General features: G+C 39.7%; 1 protein-coding gene and 1 non-coding gene across 2 annotated transcripts in view; both read right to left on the bottom strand.

Moving 5' to 3' along the window:
- Window positions 1–15,375, bottom strand: part of SKOR2 (SKI family transcriptional corepressor 2) — a 45,966-nt gene that overhangs the window by 20,081 nt on the left and 10,510 nt on the right. Inside the window, exons 5-6 of the mRNA XM_023207512.2 lie at window positions 5,125–5,190; window positions 4,649–4,747 (exon numbers count right to left, since the gene is read on the bottom strand). Of these exons, the coding sequence (XP_023063280.1) occupies window positions 4,649–4,747; window positions 5,125–5,190 (165 nt within the window). The remainder of the gene's footprint in view (window positions 1–4,648; window positions 4,748–5,124; window positions 5,191–15,375) is intronic.
- On the bottom strand, window positions 8,605–8,710 carry LOC111539798. Its single transcript, XR_002730785.1, has one exon. It is a non-coding gene; the product is annotated as a U6 spliceosomal RNA (small nuclear RNA).

Below are 15,375 nucleotides of genomic sequence, written 5' to 3'. Positions count from 1 at the left end.
GCATACAATTATGGCAGGTTTTGAGAGTCAAAGAAGAGTTAACTTAGATATACCATGATAAACAGGGCAAATCATTCTAGCTTCTTGAGGTGAAGACTTGGTGCCAAATCTAGAGTTTTAGGAAGACAGGGCTAAGAGCAGCAGGCAGAAAGGGCTGGAATGGAGAAGGGAGGTGAGGATGCAGGGCACCCTGCTGGTGAAGGCCTTCTCCATTCATTGCCACCTTTAGCAGGTCCCTTCTCCATTCATTGCCACCTTTAGCAAGTCCCAGGCTCGGGGCTAGGCCCTGAGGTTTTAAGATGGCTAGTGGGAAGAAATCAAAATGAATAAAAACTACAGTAAAAGGATGAATGCTGTAATAAAGGAAGGCATAGGGTGTTGGAGGAAAAGAGAGGAAGAAGAGATACAATTGCTGGGCAAGGTGTACATAACGATGCAGTGGCAAAAATAACTTCTGGATTTACAGCTGCAAAAATGATCAGACCAGTTGTGAGGGGGGAGTTTGGAATGGTGGCATTGGGGGTCACCTTTAACAAGTTACTCCTGTACAACTGAACATGATATTCATTATAAAACATGTTTGACCAGCCATCCTATTTTCATCTCAAAGTAACCTTGATAACAGTGGAGCCCCTCCTAATCCATTTCCCCAAACACCTACTCCCACTCAATTCCAGCTTCTCCTCTTTCCTTAGTATACCCTCCCTACCTCTCTGTTGTGTCCTACCCGGTTTGTTGATTAACCTTATTGTTTGGTATCAAAACAAGTTTCACGGCCTGTTCCACCCTCTATAATGACAGCTCAATAAACCTTTACAAGTTTTGGTTTCTTACATTGGCTAGTTTACTATACAGTCACTACAAGAATGTCAGCATCAAACTTTAAAACTGTATATAATAGCAACGACTCACATTTCATAGTAATTACTATGCATTTGTCACTGTGCTAAGCACTTCATGCCTTTCACTCATTTAATCCTCTCCACAACCCCAGGAGGTAGGTAGCAGTATTGCTATACTGTTGAAAAGAGATTAGGGAACTTGCCCAAGGTTACTCAGCTAGTGAGTAGAGCAGTCAGTATCCACACCTGGAACCATCTCTATGACCTGCCATGCTTCTCTGCCTCTGCTGTAACGGCAAATGCCTGCCATTATAGGAGAAATCTGCTTTCTCCTCCCCAGATTTCCCCATCAGGGCTATGCATAAGTATTAGTGGAAAGCAGCTCTGGAAGCCTCCGTTCCAGCAAGTGCAGAGACTTGCTTGTTTCTCTTCCTCCTCCCAACTGCTGCTCCCCAAGTGTGGAGACTTGTTTCTTCCTCCACCTCCGTCTTCCTCCCTCTTCCTCCTTTTCTGCCTCTTCCTCTTCCTTCTCCTTTTTCCCTCTAACCCTTCTTCCTCCTTTTCCTCCTCCTCCTCCTCTACCTGCCCCTCCTTTCTGTTATCTGTATTTGTACACTCTCCATGCTTAGGATCATTCCTGTGGTCCTCATTAAACCTCAGAACCATGGCAATAAGCCAATTTTTTTTTTTTTTTTTGAGACTGAGTCTCGTTTTGTTGTCCGGGCTGGAGTGCAGTGGCATGATCTCGGCTCCCTGCAACCTCTGCCTCCCGGGTTCAAGTGATTTTCCTGCTCAGCCTCCTGGCTAGCTGGGATTACAGGAGCATACCACCACACCTGGTTAATTTTTTATATTTCTGGTACAGATGGGGTTTCACCATGTTGGCCAGGCTGGTCTCGAACTCCCGGCCTCAAGTGATCTGCCTGCCTCAGCCTCCCAAACTGCTAGGATTACAGGTGTGAGCCACTGTGCCTAGCCAGAAGCCAAATATTTGGACCCAAGTTTAGAAATGCTTTTCTAGAGCTCAGTGCTGTTCCTCTCCTTTTCATCTTTCTGTTTCATAATCACCATCATAATTGCACTTATCCTGTGCCCAGCATGTGCACAGCACTTCGCATAGATCTCTCATTTAGTCCTCTCATTCTTCTATGCAACAGGAATTATCTGCCCCATTTTACAGTTTCCAAAGTCATACAACCAGCAAGTAGCAGAGCCTGAAAATGAACTCAGGTCTGGCCAAGTTTTGAGCCTAGATTCTTAATTCTCACATGCTACAGCTCCTAGCCTAGGTCCACAGTGCTCTATGTGAACTGGAGTTTAAGTGTGGTGACTGTGAGCATCTGTTCACCTCCTAGTAAAAAGCTTTGCACAACTCTCGTGAGAATTCCTCTATGCTTCTTTCCGATGAGGCTTCGCAAAGCTCGGTTTTCCCCTTTTCATCTGAGTGAATCTAAATTTGTCTCCTAGCCTCATGGCCCCTCACATTTAGTTAACAAGCACATAATGTGCATTTGCTATTTTCATCCATGTGAAATTGACTGCCTCTTTGTGGTGTATCTAAACCACGCATTATTTAAACTTGGGCACACACATGCCACTTCCTTGGTCAGTGGATATGTTACAGATAAGAAAGAGGAAATTTTTTTGTTACTGTTTAATTGAAGTATTTCATATATGTGGCAATCACAGAAGATACATATTAATGCACATCAAAATGATGAATGAGAGGTCTGAATTGAAACTGGCCAGTACCTCACATCCTAACATTTTGTTTAACGGAAACATGTTGTATTACAGAGCAGTTACTAAGAAAAATATAAATTATTATGGATTACTTAATTCCTTAGAATGAATATGAATTAGCTTTTATTAATGGGATGAATTATGACTACAGAGGTTTCATAGGGAGTTAGAAGGGCATGTTAGGGATTCAACGGGACTTGGACCCACTCTGCTAGATCTAAAAGCAGGGACCTGCAAACTCAACAGTTAGATAAACATCAGCTATTGGAAAAACATATCATTCAATGCCTCTCATTGGGGCAAGGAACTGTGCAGTATTTCTTAAGATACAGTTTCAAAAGTTAGAGAATCCTAGATCCTTTCAAAGCACCTGTTTCTTATGGTTTCAAAGATACTTTAAACGTTTCTCCTTTTCTCAAAGCTGTAAGTATCACAATATTCCTAATTATGCTATCAAAAGCTATTGCCATTCTCCTCCTTTCAATCTCATTCTAAAGCCCTGCAGGCATTCTCTGAATTCAAAATAACTGAAGTACCATGAGCTCCAACCTCCTTTGGAGTATGCAGAGAGGACACACTTTGCAGACCCTCCCATTCCTTGTGGTCAGAGTTCTCTTCCATCATGCAGTTACCTCTACATTTTGAATCCTCACTTTTAAATGTTCTGGTCAAATTCAGTTTGACATGTTAGCAGGAACCTGGTGCTATTCAAAAATGCTACCTAAGCATGTCATTCAGTTGTGCCAATGATTACATTTAGGAAGCCCTAATGAATGAAGACCTTCAGGCTGACATTTTTGGAATTATCACAATTATTTAAAAATCTTCCAGGTGCTGATACAGGAATCATCTGGAACAGGAATTGCCAACTTGAGTTTTGTGATTTCTGGGTTAATAAGAAGCATGCTGACATTCTAAAACAGTGCCCTGGAAAAAATTAATTTTAAATATATATAATTAGAAAAATAAGTTTGCAGGCCAGGCACAGTGGCTTATGCCTGTAATTCCAGCACTTGGGGAGGCTAAGGCAGGCGGATCACCTGAGGTCAGGAGTTCGACACTAGCCTGAGCAATATGGTGAAACCCTACCTCTACTGAAAATACAAAAATTAGCCAGGTGCGGTGGTGTGTGCCTGTAGTCCCAGCTACTCGGGAGGCTGAGACAGGAGAATTGCTTGAACCCAGGTGGCAGAGGTTGCAGTGAGCCAAGATTGTGCCACTGCACTCCAGCCTGGGTGACAGAGCGAGACTCCATCTCAAAAAGAAAAAAAAAAAGTTTGCATACTATTTTCCCACTGTCCTTTCCTCTGGAGAGGGGAAGATGACTAAATCAAACTCCAGAAAGCTTGAAAAACACTACTGTGATGTATTTGTCCAGATGTGACCCAGACCAGGTCAGGTGAATTTTAAAACTCTGGACACTTACCATAAAGTTTTAGAAAATTCCAAGACTCTAGGAGTAGAACCAACAGTTTTTAGGTTACAATATCTCCTGCCTCTAAATTCAGAATGGAATTTTAACATTAAATATGGATGGGGAATCTAAAAGTACTACAATTATACCAATTTCATTTAATAAAATAGATTTGTGTACACTGAACTGTTAAAGTTTAGATTTTCATATTTATACATATCTCAAGCATCGGGAAGCTATCCAGAACAATCTGAGAATGAAAGTTAACTTTTTCTTGTTTCCCCTACTTTAGAGGATGTAAATACCTGACTAGTTCTTTTGTTTTAAAATCTATAATCTAAATCTATCTAAATATTTAAATATATTTACATATTTAATTATATATTTACACACATTTTAAAATATGCACAACATACACATACAGATACACGTATATCCATACATAAATACCAAAAGGTTCTTGTAAGAAATTCTATCTGTGAGTCAATTCAAAGCCTAAATAAAACTAAAATTTATGAATATTTAGGCAGACCATGGGAAGACTGTGTGTTTTGCACAATCACTTAACACTTAGAATTACATTCTTAAGCCTAATAATAGAAACATAATCAATTATCATAGATACAATGAAATAAAAGTGATTTCTTACTGAATACTGGGAAAGACGTGTTTCCTTTTAACACCTGGAATTCTTGTTCCAGTCGTCTCCGTAAATCTATTTGTTCAAATAAAACCTTCTGAAGTTCTTCTAATAAAAAAAAAGAAGAGTCATTTTACTAATCTTTACAAATAACTCTCCAGAGAACTGTTACATATGGCAATTTATTATTATAAGACAAAATATTTACCAGTTTAAAAAGTGTTGCATAGACATAGGATAGATTTTGTGCAGAAATCCATGAATATAAATCAATGTAATATATTATTTTAAAGTATTATATTACAGTGTCATGTATTGATTGATACGTATGCATTAATCTCAATTATATCCATCCAATGGTCCATATATTATTCATATGTAGCTTGTCAAGCTAAAAATATGGTGTAGGACAAAAATATCCTCCTATTATCTCCACAGTCGTTTAAAGCTGAGAGAAGTTCTACAGAATTGAAACTTTCATTTACCTTTCCCCATATTTTCTACATCCTTTTTGAGTGATTGAGGTGAATTAGTTTCTTGTGTGTGTTCACCTTTTAAAAAAGGAGAAAAAAATATTATTAGTTTTGTGTAGGCTAGTTCTGCAAGTTTTCCTTTACATTTTCTTTTAGTATCTGCAAAACAGTTTATTTAATATAACCTGAAATTGGAAGTCCTCATAACCAAATGTTGTCCTCATTTACTCACATACAATCCTTCTGAAACATGGAGGGGAGGTGCAGAAAAGGAGAGCAGAGCCTGCCCGGCCTGTGATGGCAGCTCCAGAAAAGCAGATTCTTGAAGTTATTCCCTCTCCAGCCCCCTACTGCTATCTATCCCTTACAAGGAAGGAAATTTCTACAATGGGCAAAAGGGGAGTCTGGATAGTCAAGATTTCTGGTAGAAATCTGATTGGAGTCCCACTTGTCCTTGAAAGGAGGAAGCTTGATTTGAATAGAAAGGTTCTCAAGACTAGAGGCAGGGGCCCAGCCTTCTTGGGCCATCAAAATTTGGGACACTGAAAAAGAAGTGGGAGGAGGCTTTGAGCTGTGATTGATAAACCTGCAGGGGTTTCCTAATAACTGATAGTTTGTTTTTTTAAAAAAAAAAAAAAAAAAACAACTTGGGCGGGGCGCGATGGCTCACACCTGTAATCCCAGCACTTTGGGAGGCCGAGGTGGGCAGATTACCTGAGGTCAGGAGTTCAAGACCAGCCTGACCAACGTGGAGAGACCCCATCTCTACTAATATACAAAATTAGCCGTGGTGGTGCATGCCTGTAATCCCAGCTACTCAAGAGGCTGAGGCAGAAGAATCGCTTGAACCTGGGAGGTGGAGGTTGTGGTGAGTTGAGATTGTGCCATTGCACTCCAGCCTGGGCAACAAGAGTGAAACTCTGTCTCAAAAAAAAAAAAAAAATCAACTTAAGGCTAGGTGCAGTGGCTCATGTCTGTAATTGGGAGGCTGAGGTGGGAGGATTGCTTGAGGCCAGGAGTTCAAGACCAACCTGGGTAACACGGCAAAACCTTGTCCCTACAAAAATAGAAAAATTAGCTGAATGTGGTAGTGTGTGCCTGTAGTTCCAGCAACTTGGGAGGCTGAGGTGGGAGGATCACTTGAGCTCAGGAGACTGAGGCTGTAGTGAGCTGTGATTGCACTACTGCACTCCAGCCTGGGTGACCCTGTCTCAAAATTAGAAAATGAATAAATAAAATAAAAAGTAAAAAAAATTAAAAATCAACTTAGACAAAATAAGTTAACTTATATTAGTTTGTGAACAGTTACTTGCTTGCTGGTATCTCTTCACTACTCTTCCTTGACCAAAGAAAACTATATTGTGAATAAAGGTTAGATCATTATTCCTATTTAGCTTACGTGCTAACTAGGATGGCAAGTTAAGAAAATGTCTCTATCCACAGTGATGAATTGAGTCTACAAATCCAGTCTAAATAAACCAGAATCCAATCATTCAGGCAATCAGAATTTTTAAAAACTTCAACCTGCTATCCTCAATACTCACATAATTTAATCAAGCTTTTCATTTCTGTCTGAAGAGGTTTGGTAGAACAAACAAAGGGGCTCTGAGGCTTCATGGATCCCCCTCCCTTTCCCTCCATCCCTCCTCTCTGTCCCCAGAGTTCCTTGCACAGGTCTCAAGCACGGTGCTGTCTCCTTACTCCCCTTCCTCACTCAGCGGGCCATGTGTTACTTGGGGGCAGGGGCTAGGTATGGCCATTGCTTAGCACAGTGCTGAACATACAATAAGCACTCAATAAAGGGTTTGTAGTTGTTTCTGAAAAGGACCCCAGGAGGTTGTAAATTCTAAATTACAGCGTGGGCCAGAATTCAAGATCTCCTTACTATTTAGTTCCCTCAGCAAAAAACAGAATGTAATGGCCCTGGGCACTTGTAGAAGTACAGGGAGATTTCTTTGCCGAGGTAAAAATTTCTGCAAAGAGGGAAACAGAATTTCTCCCTGAAGTGGTGAACTATAACAGTATCATGGACAGACAGGAAAATTTTCAACATGATATTATCAGCGGCAATTCAAGTGCATTTTACTTGATGACTGTGGGGAGTATGTTTGTGTGTGTTTATGCATGTGCGTGTGTGTGTAGGTAAATACATCTGTGAAAATATATGCAAATATTCCAGAACATATGCATCATTAGGGGAAGGAGCTTAATAATATCCTTGGCATCCCTAAGTTCCTGAGTAGTAAGCATCTTCTCTAATATCCAGATTAGATTCCTACATCCTCATTCTCATCTTGGACGTGACCTCTCTATAGGTTCAGATGTACTCTTGAACCTTGATACCTTGGCTTTCTTCTCCATATAAAAAGAAAATAGAGAGGAAATATCTGTGAAGCATTTTAAATATAGACCTCAATGCAATTCCTAGAAAAACACTATTATCTAAAACAAGAGTAACATGAAGGTTGATAACAAATCATTAATGTGTAAACCAAGAAAAACAGTATTTTGAAATGAAGATACATGCATATTATGTGCAGTCTCAGTTAACCACTTAAAGGTGTATTTCAAAAATACTGGCATACAATATTGAATCTGAACAAGAGAAGAAAGAGGCATGCATGTATCTCTGTGTTTATCTGCAGGGCATAATGACACTACTATTCTACAACTTTCTCAACCACTCAAAGCGTGATTTAAATGAGATCTTTATTCCTGAATAGGCAGTTCTAGAAACCATAGTCTTATCAAATTATAGACCAGATTCCTTTTGACTCTTTAGTATATTTTGTGGACTGTTTATCTTATATTATGTTTCAGTTAGATAGTTGAATTTAAAAATTAAAATGTGATATGTAAAATGCATTTCTTTCCTATTTCATAATTAGTAGCTTTACATTGGTAGGAAACCACTAAACAAGCAGCTAGTAAATGGAGACTATATTAACCACAGGCAAATCTACTGATGATGTTAATAAAAAGCTTGTCGTTTCATCAGCTTTGTAGAGGTTTTATTAACACTTTGCATCGGCATCTATTTCAAACAGATATTTTGCTGCATCTTCCGGGTAAAATCTGCCAATTTTGAGCTTAGAGGATTCGAATGCCTCACTTACAAAGGGTTTTTAAAATGGCTAAATGTTAGGTAAATAAGAAGCACAGAAGCTTCTGCTGCCTTTTGTATATCTTTTACTGGACTGTTGCCTTTCGTATATTACTAATCTGTGAAAACCAGATTGCTAATGGTGGTTAAAAATGACCTCTGGGAGCCTGGATAGATTTGTTCACTATTGCTGCTAATGGTTTCCATCTGGTTAAAAAAAAAAGGCAGTCTAATACTAGATTAAATAAACGTGATTTAGTTGACAGTAAGCTCCCAATTTTTATAAAAATTCCATCAGGTTGGCTACATTTTACTTTCTCAGAATTAATGAATGGGTTTGGAAACATCCCTAAATTAAAGTGCCTATATTCCCCTCACCCCTTTTGTTTTTAAATATGGACTGCTTCAGAAATTTGTTGTCATCCTTGCAGAGGGGCCATACTAATCTTCTCTGTATTGTTCCAATTTTAGTATATGTGCTGCCAAAGTGAGCACTGGATTCCTCTTTTAAAAATGGGGTTGGTGAGCTGGATGTGGTGGCTCATGTCTATAATCCCAGCACTTTGGGAGGCTGAGGCAGGTGGATCACCTAATGTCAGGAGTCAAGACCAGCCTGGCCAACATGGTGAAACCCCTTCTCTACTAAAAATACAAACACTAGCCGGGCATGGTGGTGGGCGCCCATATTCTCAGCTACTTGGGAGGCTGAGACAGGAGAATCTGTTGAACCCAGGAGGCAGAGATTGCAGTGAACCGAGATCACGCCACTGCATTCTAGCTTGGGTGACAGAGCAAGACTCCATCTCAGAAAAAAAAAAGGGGAGGGAGGGGTGGTGGTCGGGGGAAGCATAGCGATTCTAACAGTGTAGAGTTGTAGGAAAGAAAATTATACATGGAAGAAGCATGTTTCTTGGAAGCCTGGCCTCAAACATGTCTAAGACTATAGAAAAAAACTAGTTTAAAGTTGGAGAGTAATGGGTAACTAGGGCATAAAATGTCTCCTGTGGATGGAAGTGACTAAAAGCTGCTGCTAAAGGCCCGGGGCCATGGCTCACACCTGTAATCCCAGCATTCTGGGAGGCCGAGGGAGAGTGCTTGAACCCAGGAGTTTGAGACCAGCCTGCACAACATGGCGAAACTCTGTCTCTATAAAAAAGACAAAAATTAGCTGGGCATAGTGGTGCACTCCTATAATTCCGGTTACTCTGAGTGGGAAGATCACTTGAGCCCTGCAGGTCAAGACTGAGGTGAGTCGACTGCACCACTGGCCATGGCATTCCAGCCTGGGTGATAGAGTGAGACCCTGCCTTAAATATAAAAAAGAAGAAAAGAAAAAGCTGCTGCTTAGGAAGGTGTCTACATGAGGACTTTCCAAGTGCACATTTGCAGGACCAGTTCATTGTGACCTGCATGGTTTCTGAGAATCCTGCTCACCCAGGAGGGTGAGGGCAGCATCATGCCATATCAGGGAAACTATATCACTGCTGAGTGCAGCTGGAGACCAGAGAGCCTGGAATGTCAGGAGCCTGCTTTCCTGGTCTCTCCAAGGTCCTCCAACAGCAGTGGTTCCATGTTCCAGGTGAATGTTCCAACCCACTCTTGGTTCTGCCCTCACATGTTATTAGAAACTGGAAGTACGAGAAAGGTGGGTGTGAGAAGTAAAATGCTGAAGCAGATATGAGCAGTAAATAGCAAATGAAGAGGAGATGGAGTATATGAACAATACAAACAAGCAAAAAAAAAAAAAATCAGCAACAACAACAAAAAACAGCCAACAGATTCAATAGCACTAGCTTTCAAGGCACTAGAATAATTACTTTCTGTTAAATACCATGGCAGGCCTCTGCTCAAGAACCTGCAATGGCTCCCTATGGTCTCCATCAAAGACTCCACTCTAAAGTTCTCCCCTCAAAGTCTCTAGGTTCTCCCATAATCTTGTTCAACCTGCTGAGCTGCTGAGCCATCCTGTCTCCTTTTTTTTTTTTTTGAGACAAGGTCTTGCTCTGCCACCCAGGCTCGGGCTCACTGCAGTCTCGACCTCCTGGGCTCAGGTGATCCTCTCACCTCAGCCTCCCAGGTATCTGGGACTACAGGTGCACACCATCATGTCTGGCTACTTTTTTCCTGTATTTTTTTGTAGAGACGGGGTTTCGCCATGTTGCCCAGAGGCTGGTCTTGAACCCCTGAGCTCATGTGATCCATCCATCTCGCCCTCCCAAAATGCTGGGATTACAGGCCTGAGCCACTGTACCCGGCCCATCCTGTCTTTATTGCCTAACAGGCATTTATTTTTCACATCTGCTGCTTACATCTGCCTTACGTCATTTCTCCATCCTAAGGTGCCCTCTCCTCTCTTCCTTGTGCAACCAAAATCAGAATGCCATCCAAGTCTTCTATTGTTAAGGATTGAATGTCTGTGTCCCACTTATCCCCAAATTCACACATTTAAATCCTAACCCCCAAGGTGATGGTATTAGAGGGTGGGGGGGGGGGGGCTTTGGGAGGTCATGAGGGCAGAGCACTCATGAATGGGATTAGTGCCCTTATAAAAGCAACCCCGGAGACTTCCCTTCCTACTTTTCCAGCATGTGAGGACACAGCAAGAAAACAGCCATTTATGAACCAGAAAGAGAGCTCCCTCACCAATCACTGAATCTGCCAGTGCCTTGATCTTGGACTTCCCAGCATCCAGAACTGAGAAAAACAGATGCTTTTTAAGCCATCCAGTTGATGGTATTTCTTTCTTTCTTTTTTTTTTAATAGCAACCTGGCCAGCCTAAGACGTTTTTCTTCCATAAGGCTTTTTCAACTTCTGCAAATCTTACTGATTCATCCCTTCTTTGGCTGAACTTCTAAGTGCTTATTGCCTTTATTTTGCCCCTTTGTACCTGATGTTCTAGGTCTTCCTAGAAGTCTTCCTAGTCTGGTCTTCCTCAGCTAGAAAATATACTTTCTGAGGGCAGAGAGATCCTACCCTACAGGTAATCCCCATCACTACTACCTTAGGAAGGTGTACAAATGTATTCCACGAATACTTGTTGTACTTTTTAATCCATTCTGCTTTGTAAGAGAAATACCAACTAACGCTATTCTAAATCCTTAGTTGTCATGAAGGGTTTTAAAGCACTAACTTGTTCCTATATGTGAAAAGCACATTTAATCCATTTGCATATTCTGATAAATTAGGTTAACTATATATTCAGTTTTCTGGGGAAATTCGTGATGCTCCAATAGAAAATAAGTTTTGTTCTCATCTGACATTTTGAAAATTTCTTTAAGGAACAAACAAAACCACAGCACTAAATTTTAACTATGACCTGAAAATATTAATAAACATATATGTCTGCTGTGGTCTCCAACAGCAAAAATATTGTACATTTTTAGAGCTCATTTAACTATAAGAGCCGAATGAATGGTCAGGTGACCTGTTCTGTTGGTGGACATGAGAGAGGAGAAGCTGATTAAACAGTTATCACTCTTCTCAAGCTGAACTCTGAATTCAATAAGTAAGAGCATTTAAATATTGTGTCCTGCACACATATAGAGTATACCATGTATATGGGGTACAATATGAAACTTTTGCCATTTGAATAAAGAATAAAAAACGTGGCATTCACCCACCCCTTCTATGGAAATACATTCTTTCACCTCCCCACTATTTTCTTTCTTTCTTTCTTTTTTGAGACAGGGTCTTGCTCTGTTGCCCAGGCTGGAGCACAGTGGTATGAACATGGCTTACTGCAGCCTGTCCTTCTGGGCTCACGTGATCCTCCCACCTCAGCCTCCAGAGTAGCTGTGCCACTATGCCAGGTTAATTTTCAAAAATTTTTTGTAGGTCTCCCTATGTTGCCCAGTCTGGTCTCAAACTCCTGGGCTCAGGGAATCCTCCTGCCTCATTCTTCCAAAGTGCTGGGATTATAAGTATGAGCCACTGCACCAGGCTGCCCCAAGTCTTTTCATCCCTACTTGGTTTCCTACTCCTTGTCTTGGCTGTCTCCCTTTTAAATTCTCCTTTGAGCCAGCAACCAGTGCTTAGAAGCATGGCCCTAGCCAGCAGCCCCAGGGACTAAGCGGTTGCTTATCACTGAAACAGCCTCTATGTCCTTCCAGAACTATTGTTGACACTTGATGAAAAATATTTGGATTTTTTTTTTTTTTAAATAGAAGGAAAATGTCTGTCCACAGAGGAAGTCTGCAGAAAAAAAGAAAGAAAGTGTGTTATTTAATTGAACACTCACAGGTAAATTTAGTAAACAATTTTTTTTCTTTTTCTTTCTTTCTTTCTTTTTTTTTTTTTTCGAGAGGCAGTCTCACTTTGTCACCCAGGCTGGAGTGCAGTGGTGCAGTCTCGGCTCACTGTAACCTTTGTCTTCTGGATTCAAGTGATTCTCCTGCCTCAGCCTCCCGAGTAGCTGGGATTACACGAGGCCACAACCACACCCGGCTAATTTTTGTATTTTTAGTAGAGACAGGGTTTTACCATGTTGGGCAGGCTTGTCTTGAACTCCTGACTTCAGGCAATCCACCTGCCTCAGCCTCCCAAAGTGCAGGGATTACAGGCATGAGCTACTGCACCCGGCCAATTTAGTAAATAAAATTATTTTGGTTTAAGGCTGTGTCTGTACATGAGATACACATGCACTCTAACATCTGGATGAAGAAAGGTATAATTTCGGTCAAGAGTCCAGATGTTTCCGTAGTTTGTGCAGACTCATGTGCTAGCAGTGTCTGTGTTCTGCTGCAGGGGAGCACACCCTAGAAGAGAAGGCATCTCCTGCATGCAAAGCTGCAAACAATCTTCGCGTGCTGCTCCCAATGCACCTTCTTGCCATTTCAGCCTGGGCTGAGGCTCTGTCCTCCTGCTGCTCAACAGCAGGCACAGGGCCTGGCCACTGTTGAACAGAAGCTGCATGTATGCATGTTCAACTCCCAAATAAACTCTGAATTTTAAAATTGATCTTAGTCTTATAATCTGCTTCTCAGTGAGATTTTCTGGATTTTTTATTTTCTCTATCTCTGACACTCTATCTTAGAGGTATAATTTGGATAGGGTCAAAATTAATCTACAGTTAGTGTAATAGTACATTTGAGAATAACCAAAATATAGCACAACATATGGCATAGAGAGGTTTTTAAAAACACTTTGCATTAAGGCATTAAAGAATCAATTATATAAAAAGCAAGGTTAAATAATTTTCTCCTCTATCAGTGGGATACAGACTTCTAATTTCTTGCTGTTAAATTCTACACTGAATGACGTCCCCTGTGATGTTTGGCACTTCAGTGAGGTCACAGAACAGAAAAGAAAAAAAATCAATACCACTGGAGAGCATATGCTACAGAATGAACTAACTAAATATTAACTCCATTAGTGAAAAAATAAAAAGCAGCAAGTGCAAGATTAACTAATACCAGTGGGATTATAGTAAACTAAGAGTTATGGCAAACTTTACAATTCATGATCAAAATTTATTGCAAGGTGCATACACATTGCATCTGGAATCAGTAAATTAAATATCTTTGATTAGTGCATCTCGAGTTCATTTAGAAAGGTCTTGAGTTTTAGAACTGGTGTTGTGAGGTAATGCTGTTTAATTTTTTTTCGTGGACATTTTTTTCATTGCCCTTCTCCATCTCCTTGAGTTCTGCATTTTTAACAATCATTAGTAAGAAGGAAACTTTCATAAGTAAAAATAAACAAATATCTGAAATAAGGAAATTATTTAATTTCAAATCCATGTATTGAAAGACTTCAAAATACATTGTACATAACTAAATGTTGCTAGTTAAAACTAGAGTGGGAGGTTTTATCAAATTTTATAGGTAGATTAACTGAGGCACAAAATAGTTTAAGGGTTTACCTAATGTCACCTAGTGAGATAATTAAAACTCAGATCTACTAGCTCATACTTTAAAGAATTTTTCTTTTTTCCTTTTTTTTTAAAAAAAAAAAACATAAGCATGTTTGAAGATAGAATGGAATAATGAATCAGAGTGCTTCATCCGCTATATATTCATGAGAAATGTAATTGCTTCTTACTATTCTCAGAAATCTGTCCATAGCATATTAAGTACACTAGAGAATCATACCAGTGAAAATCAAATTGATTTTAAAACTTCTATACATATAAAAAGATGCAGTCGCACTCGCACTGCAATGGCACCGGCGTTTCTCCAGTGAAGGGGACTGAAAAGTGGGGATGACTCCACTTTACCTGATTTCCTTGACCTGCAATAGCTTTGAGCTGTCTTACCAGCTTACCTCACTGCATTCAATTTCAAATCACTTAACTTCACTAAAGTTATTCAAAACGGATATGCAAAACCTTACTCTGGGATTGCAAGTGGAAATACTGTCATTTATATTTTTGAGTAGGTAATATTTTGACCAAACTACCATTCCCCTTATCTATCTGACTTGGGTCTAATTTTAAAGAATCTAGAGATAAAAGTTCTCCTGGCTTTTGGCTAATTTTGGCTGCTTAAGAACTTCATGTTTGGTCCCTCTAAGCATACAGAATTATATGTGCTGTATGTAAGGTTAATGACCATTAACAGGGAGGTTTTTAAAAAATCGTTTAAAAATGTAATCTCTTTGAAATTGCTGAAAAGTAATAGTTACCGATAAGGCTGAAAGATTAAAGAAAGGCTAAACTTAATTAAAATGATGAACTAAAAGATCAAAAAAAAAAAAAACAAAAAAAACTAAAAACAAAGTATTGTTGCTAAACTGAATTTTTTTAAGGGATCAATTAAATATAGGTCTATATCTTTGTTCAGAGAAAGGTCATAGAGATTTTCTGATTAACGATATTTATGGTTGCCACGGGAGTGAAAAATCCCTATAAAAATCAAAAATTGCATACTGACTTATCAGGCAGTTTGAAAAGACATTTCATTCTTTTTTTTGTTATAGCTATATAAGCATAGAAATAAAATATTGATATTTTCCAATAATAATGGTTGAATTAAACATTGGCTAAAGGGACATAGGGTTATATAAATCTTATCAAATTTTTTTGTGTGTAGACTACTATCATAGTACTCATACTGCCTTCTTAGGTAATCTGTCTCCTCCTCCTGATTGGAAGCAACGTGAGGGCAGGGAGTGGTGTTGATTTCTATTTCTGAATTCCCAGAGTCTAGGAAAGTACTTAGCA

Source organism: Piliocolobus tephrosceles, chromosome 18, assembly GCF_002776525.5.
Source record: "Piliocolobus tephrosceles isolate RC106 chromosome 18, ASM277652v3, whole genome shotgun sequence".
Classification (NCBI taxonomy): Eukaryota; Metazoa; Chordata; class Mammalia; order Primates; family Cercopithecidae; genus Piliocolobus; species Piliocolobus tephrosceles.
Note: the sequence above shows the minus strand (reverse complement) of the source record. Positions and strands in the feature narration are given on the sequence as shown.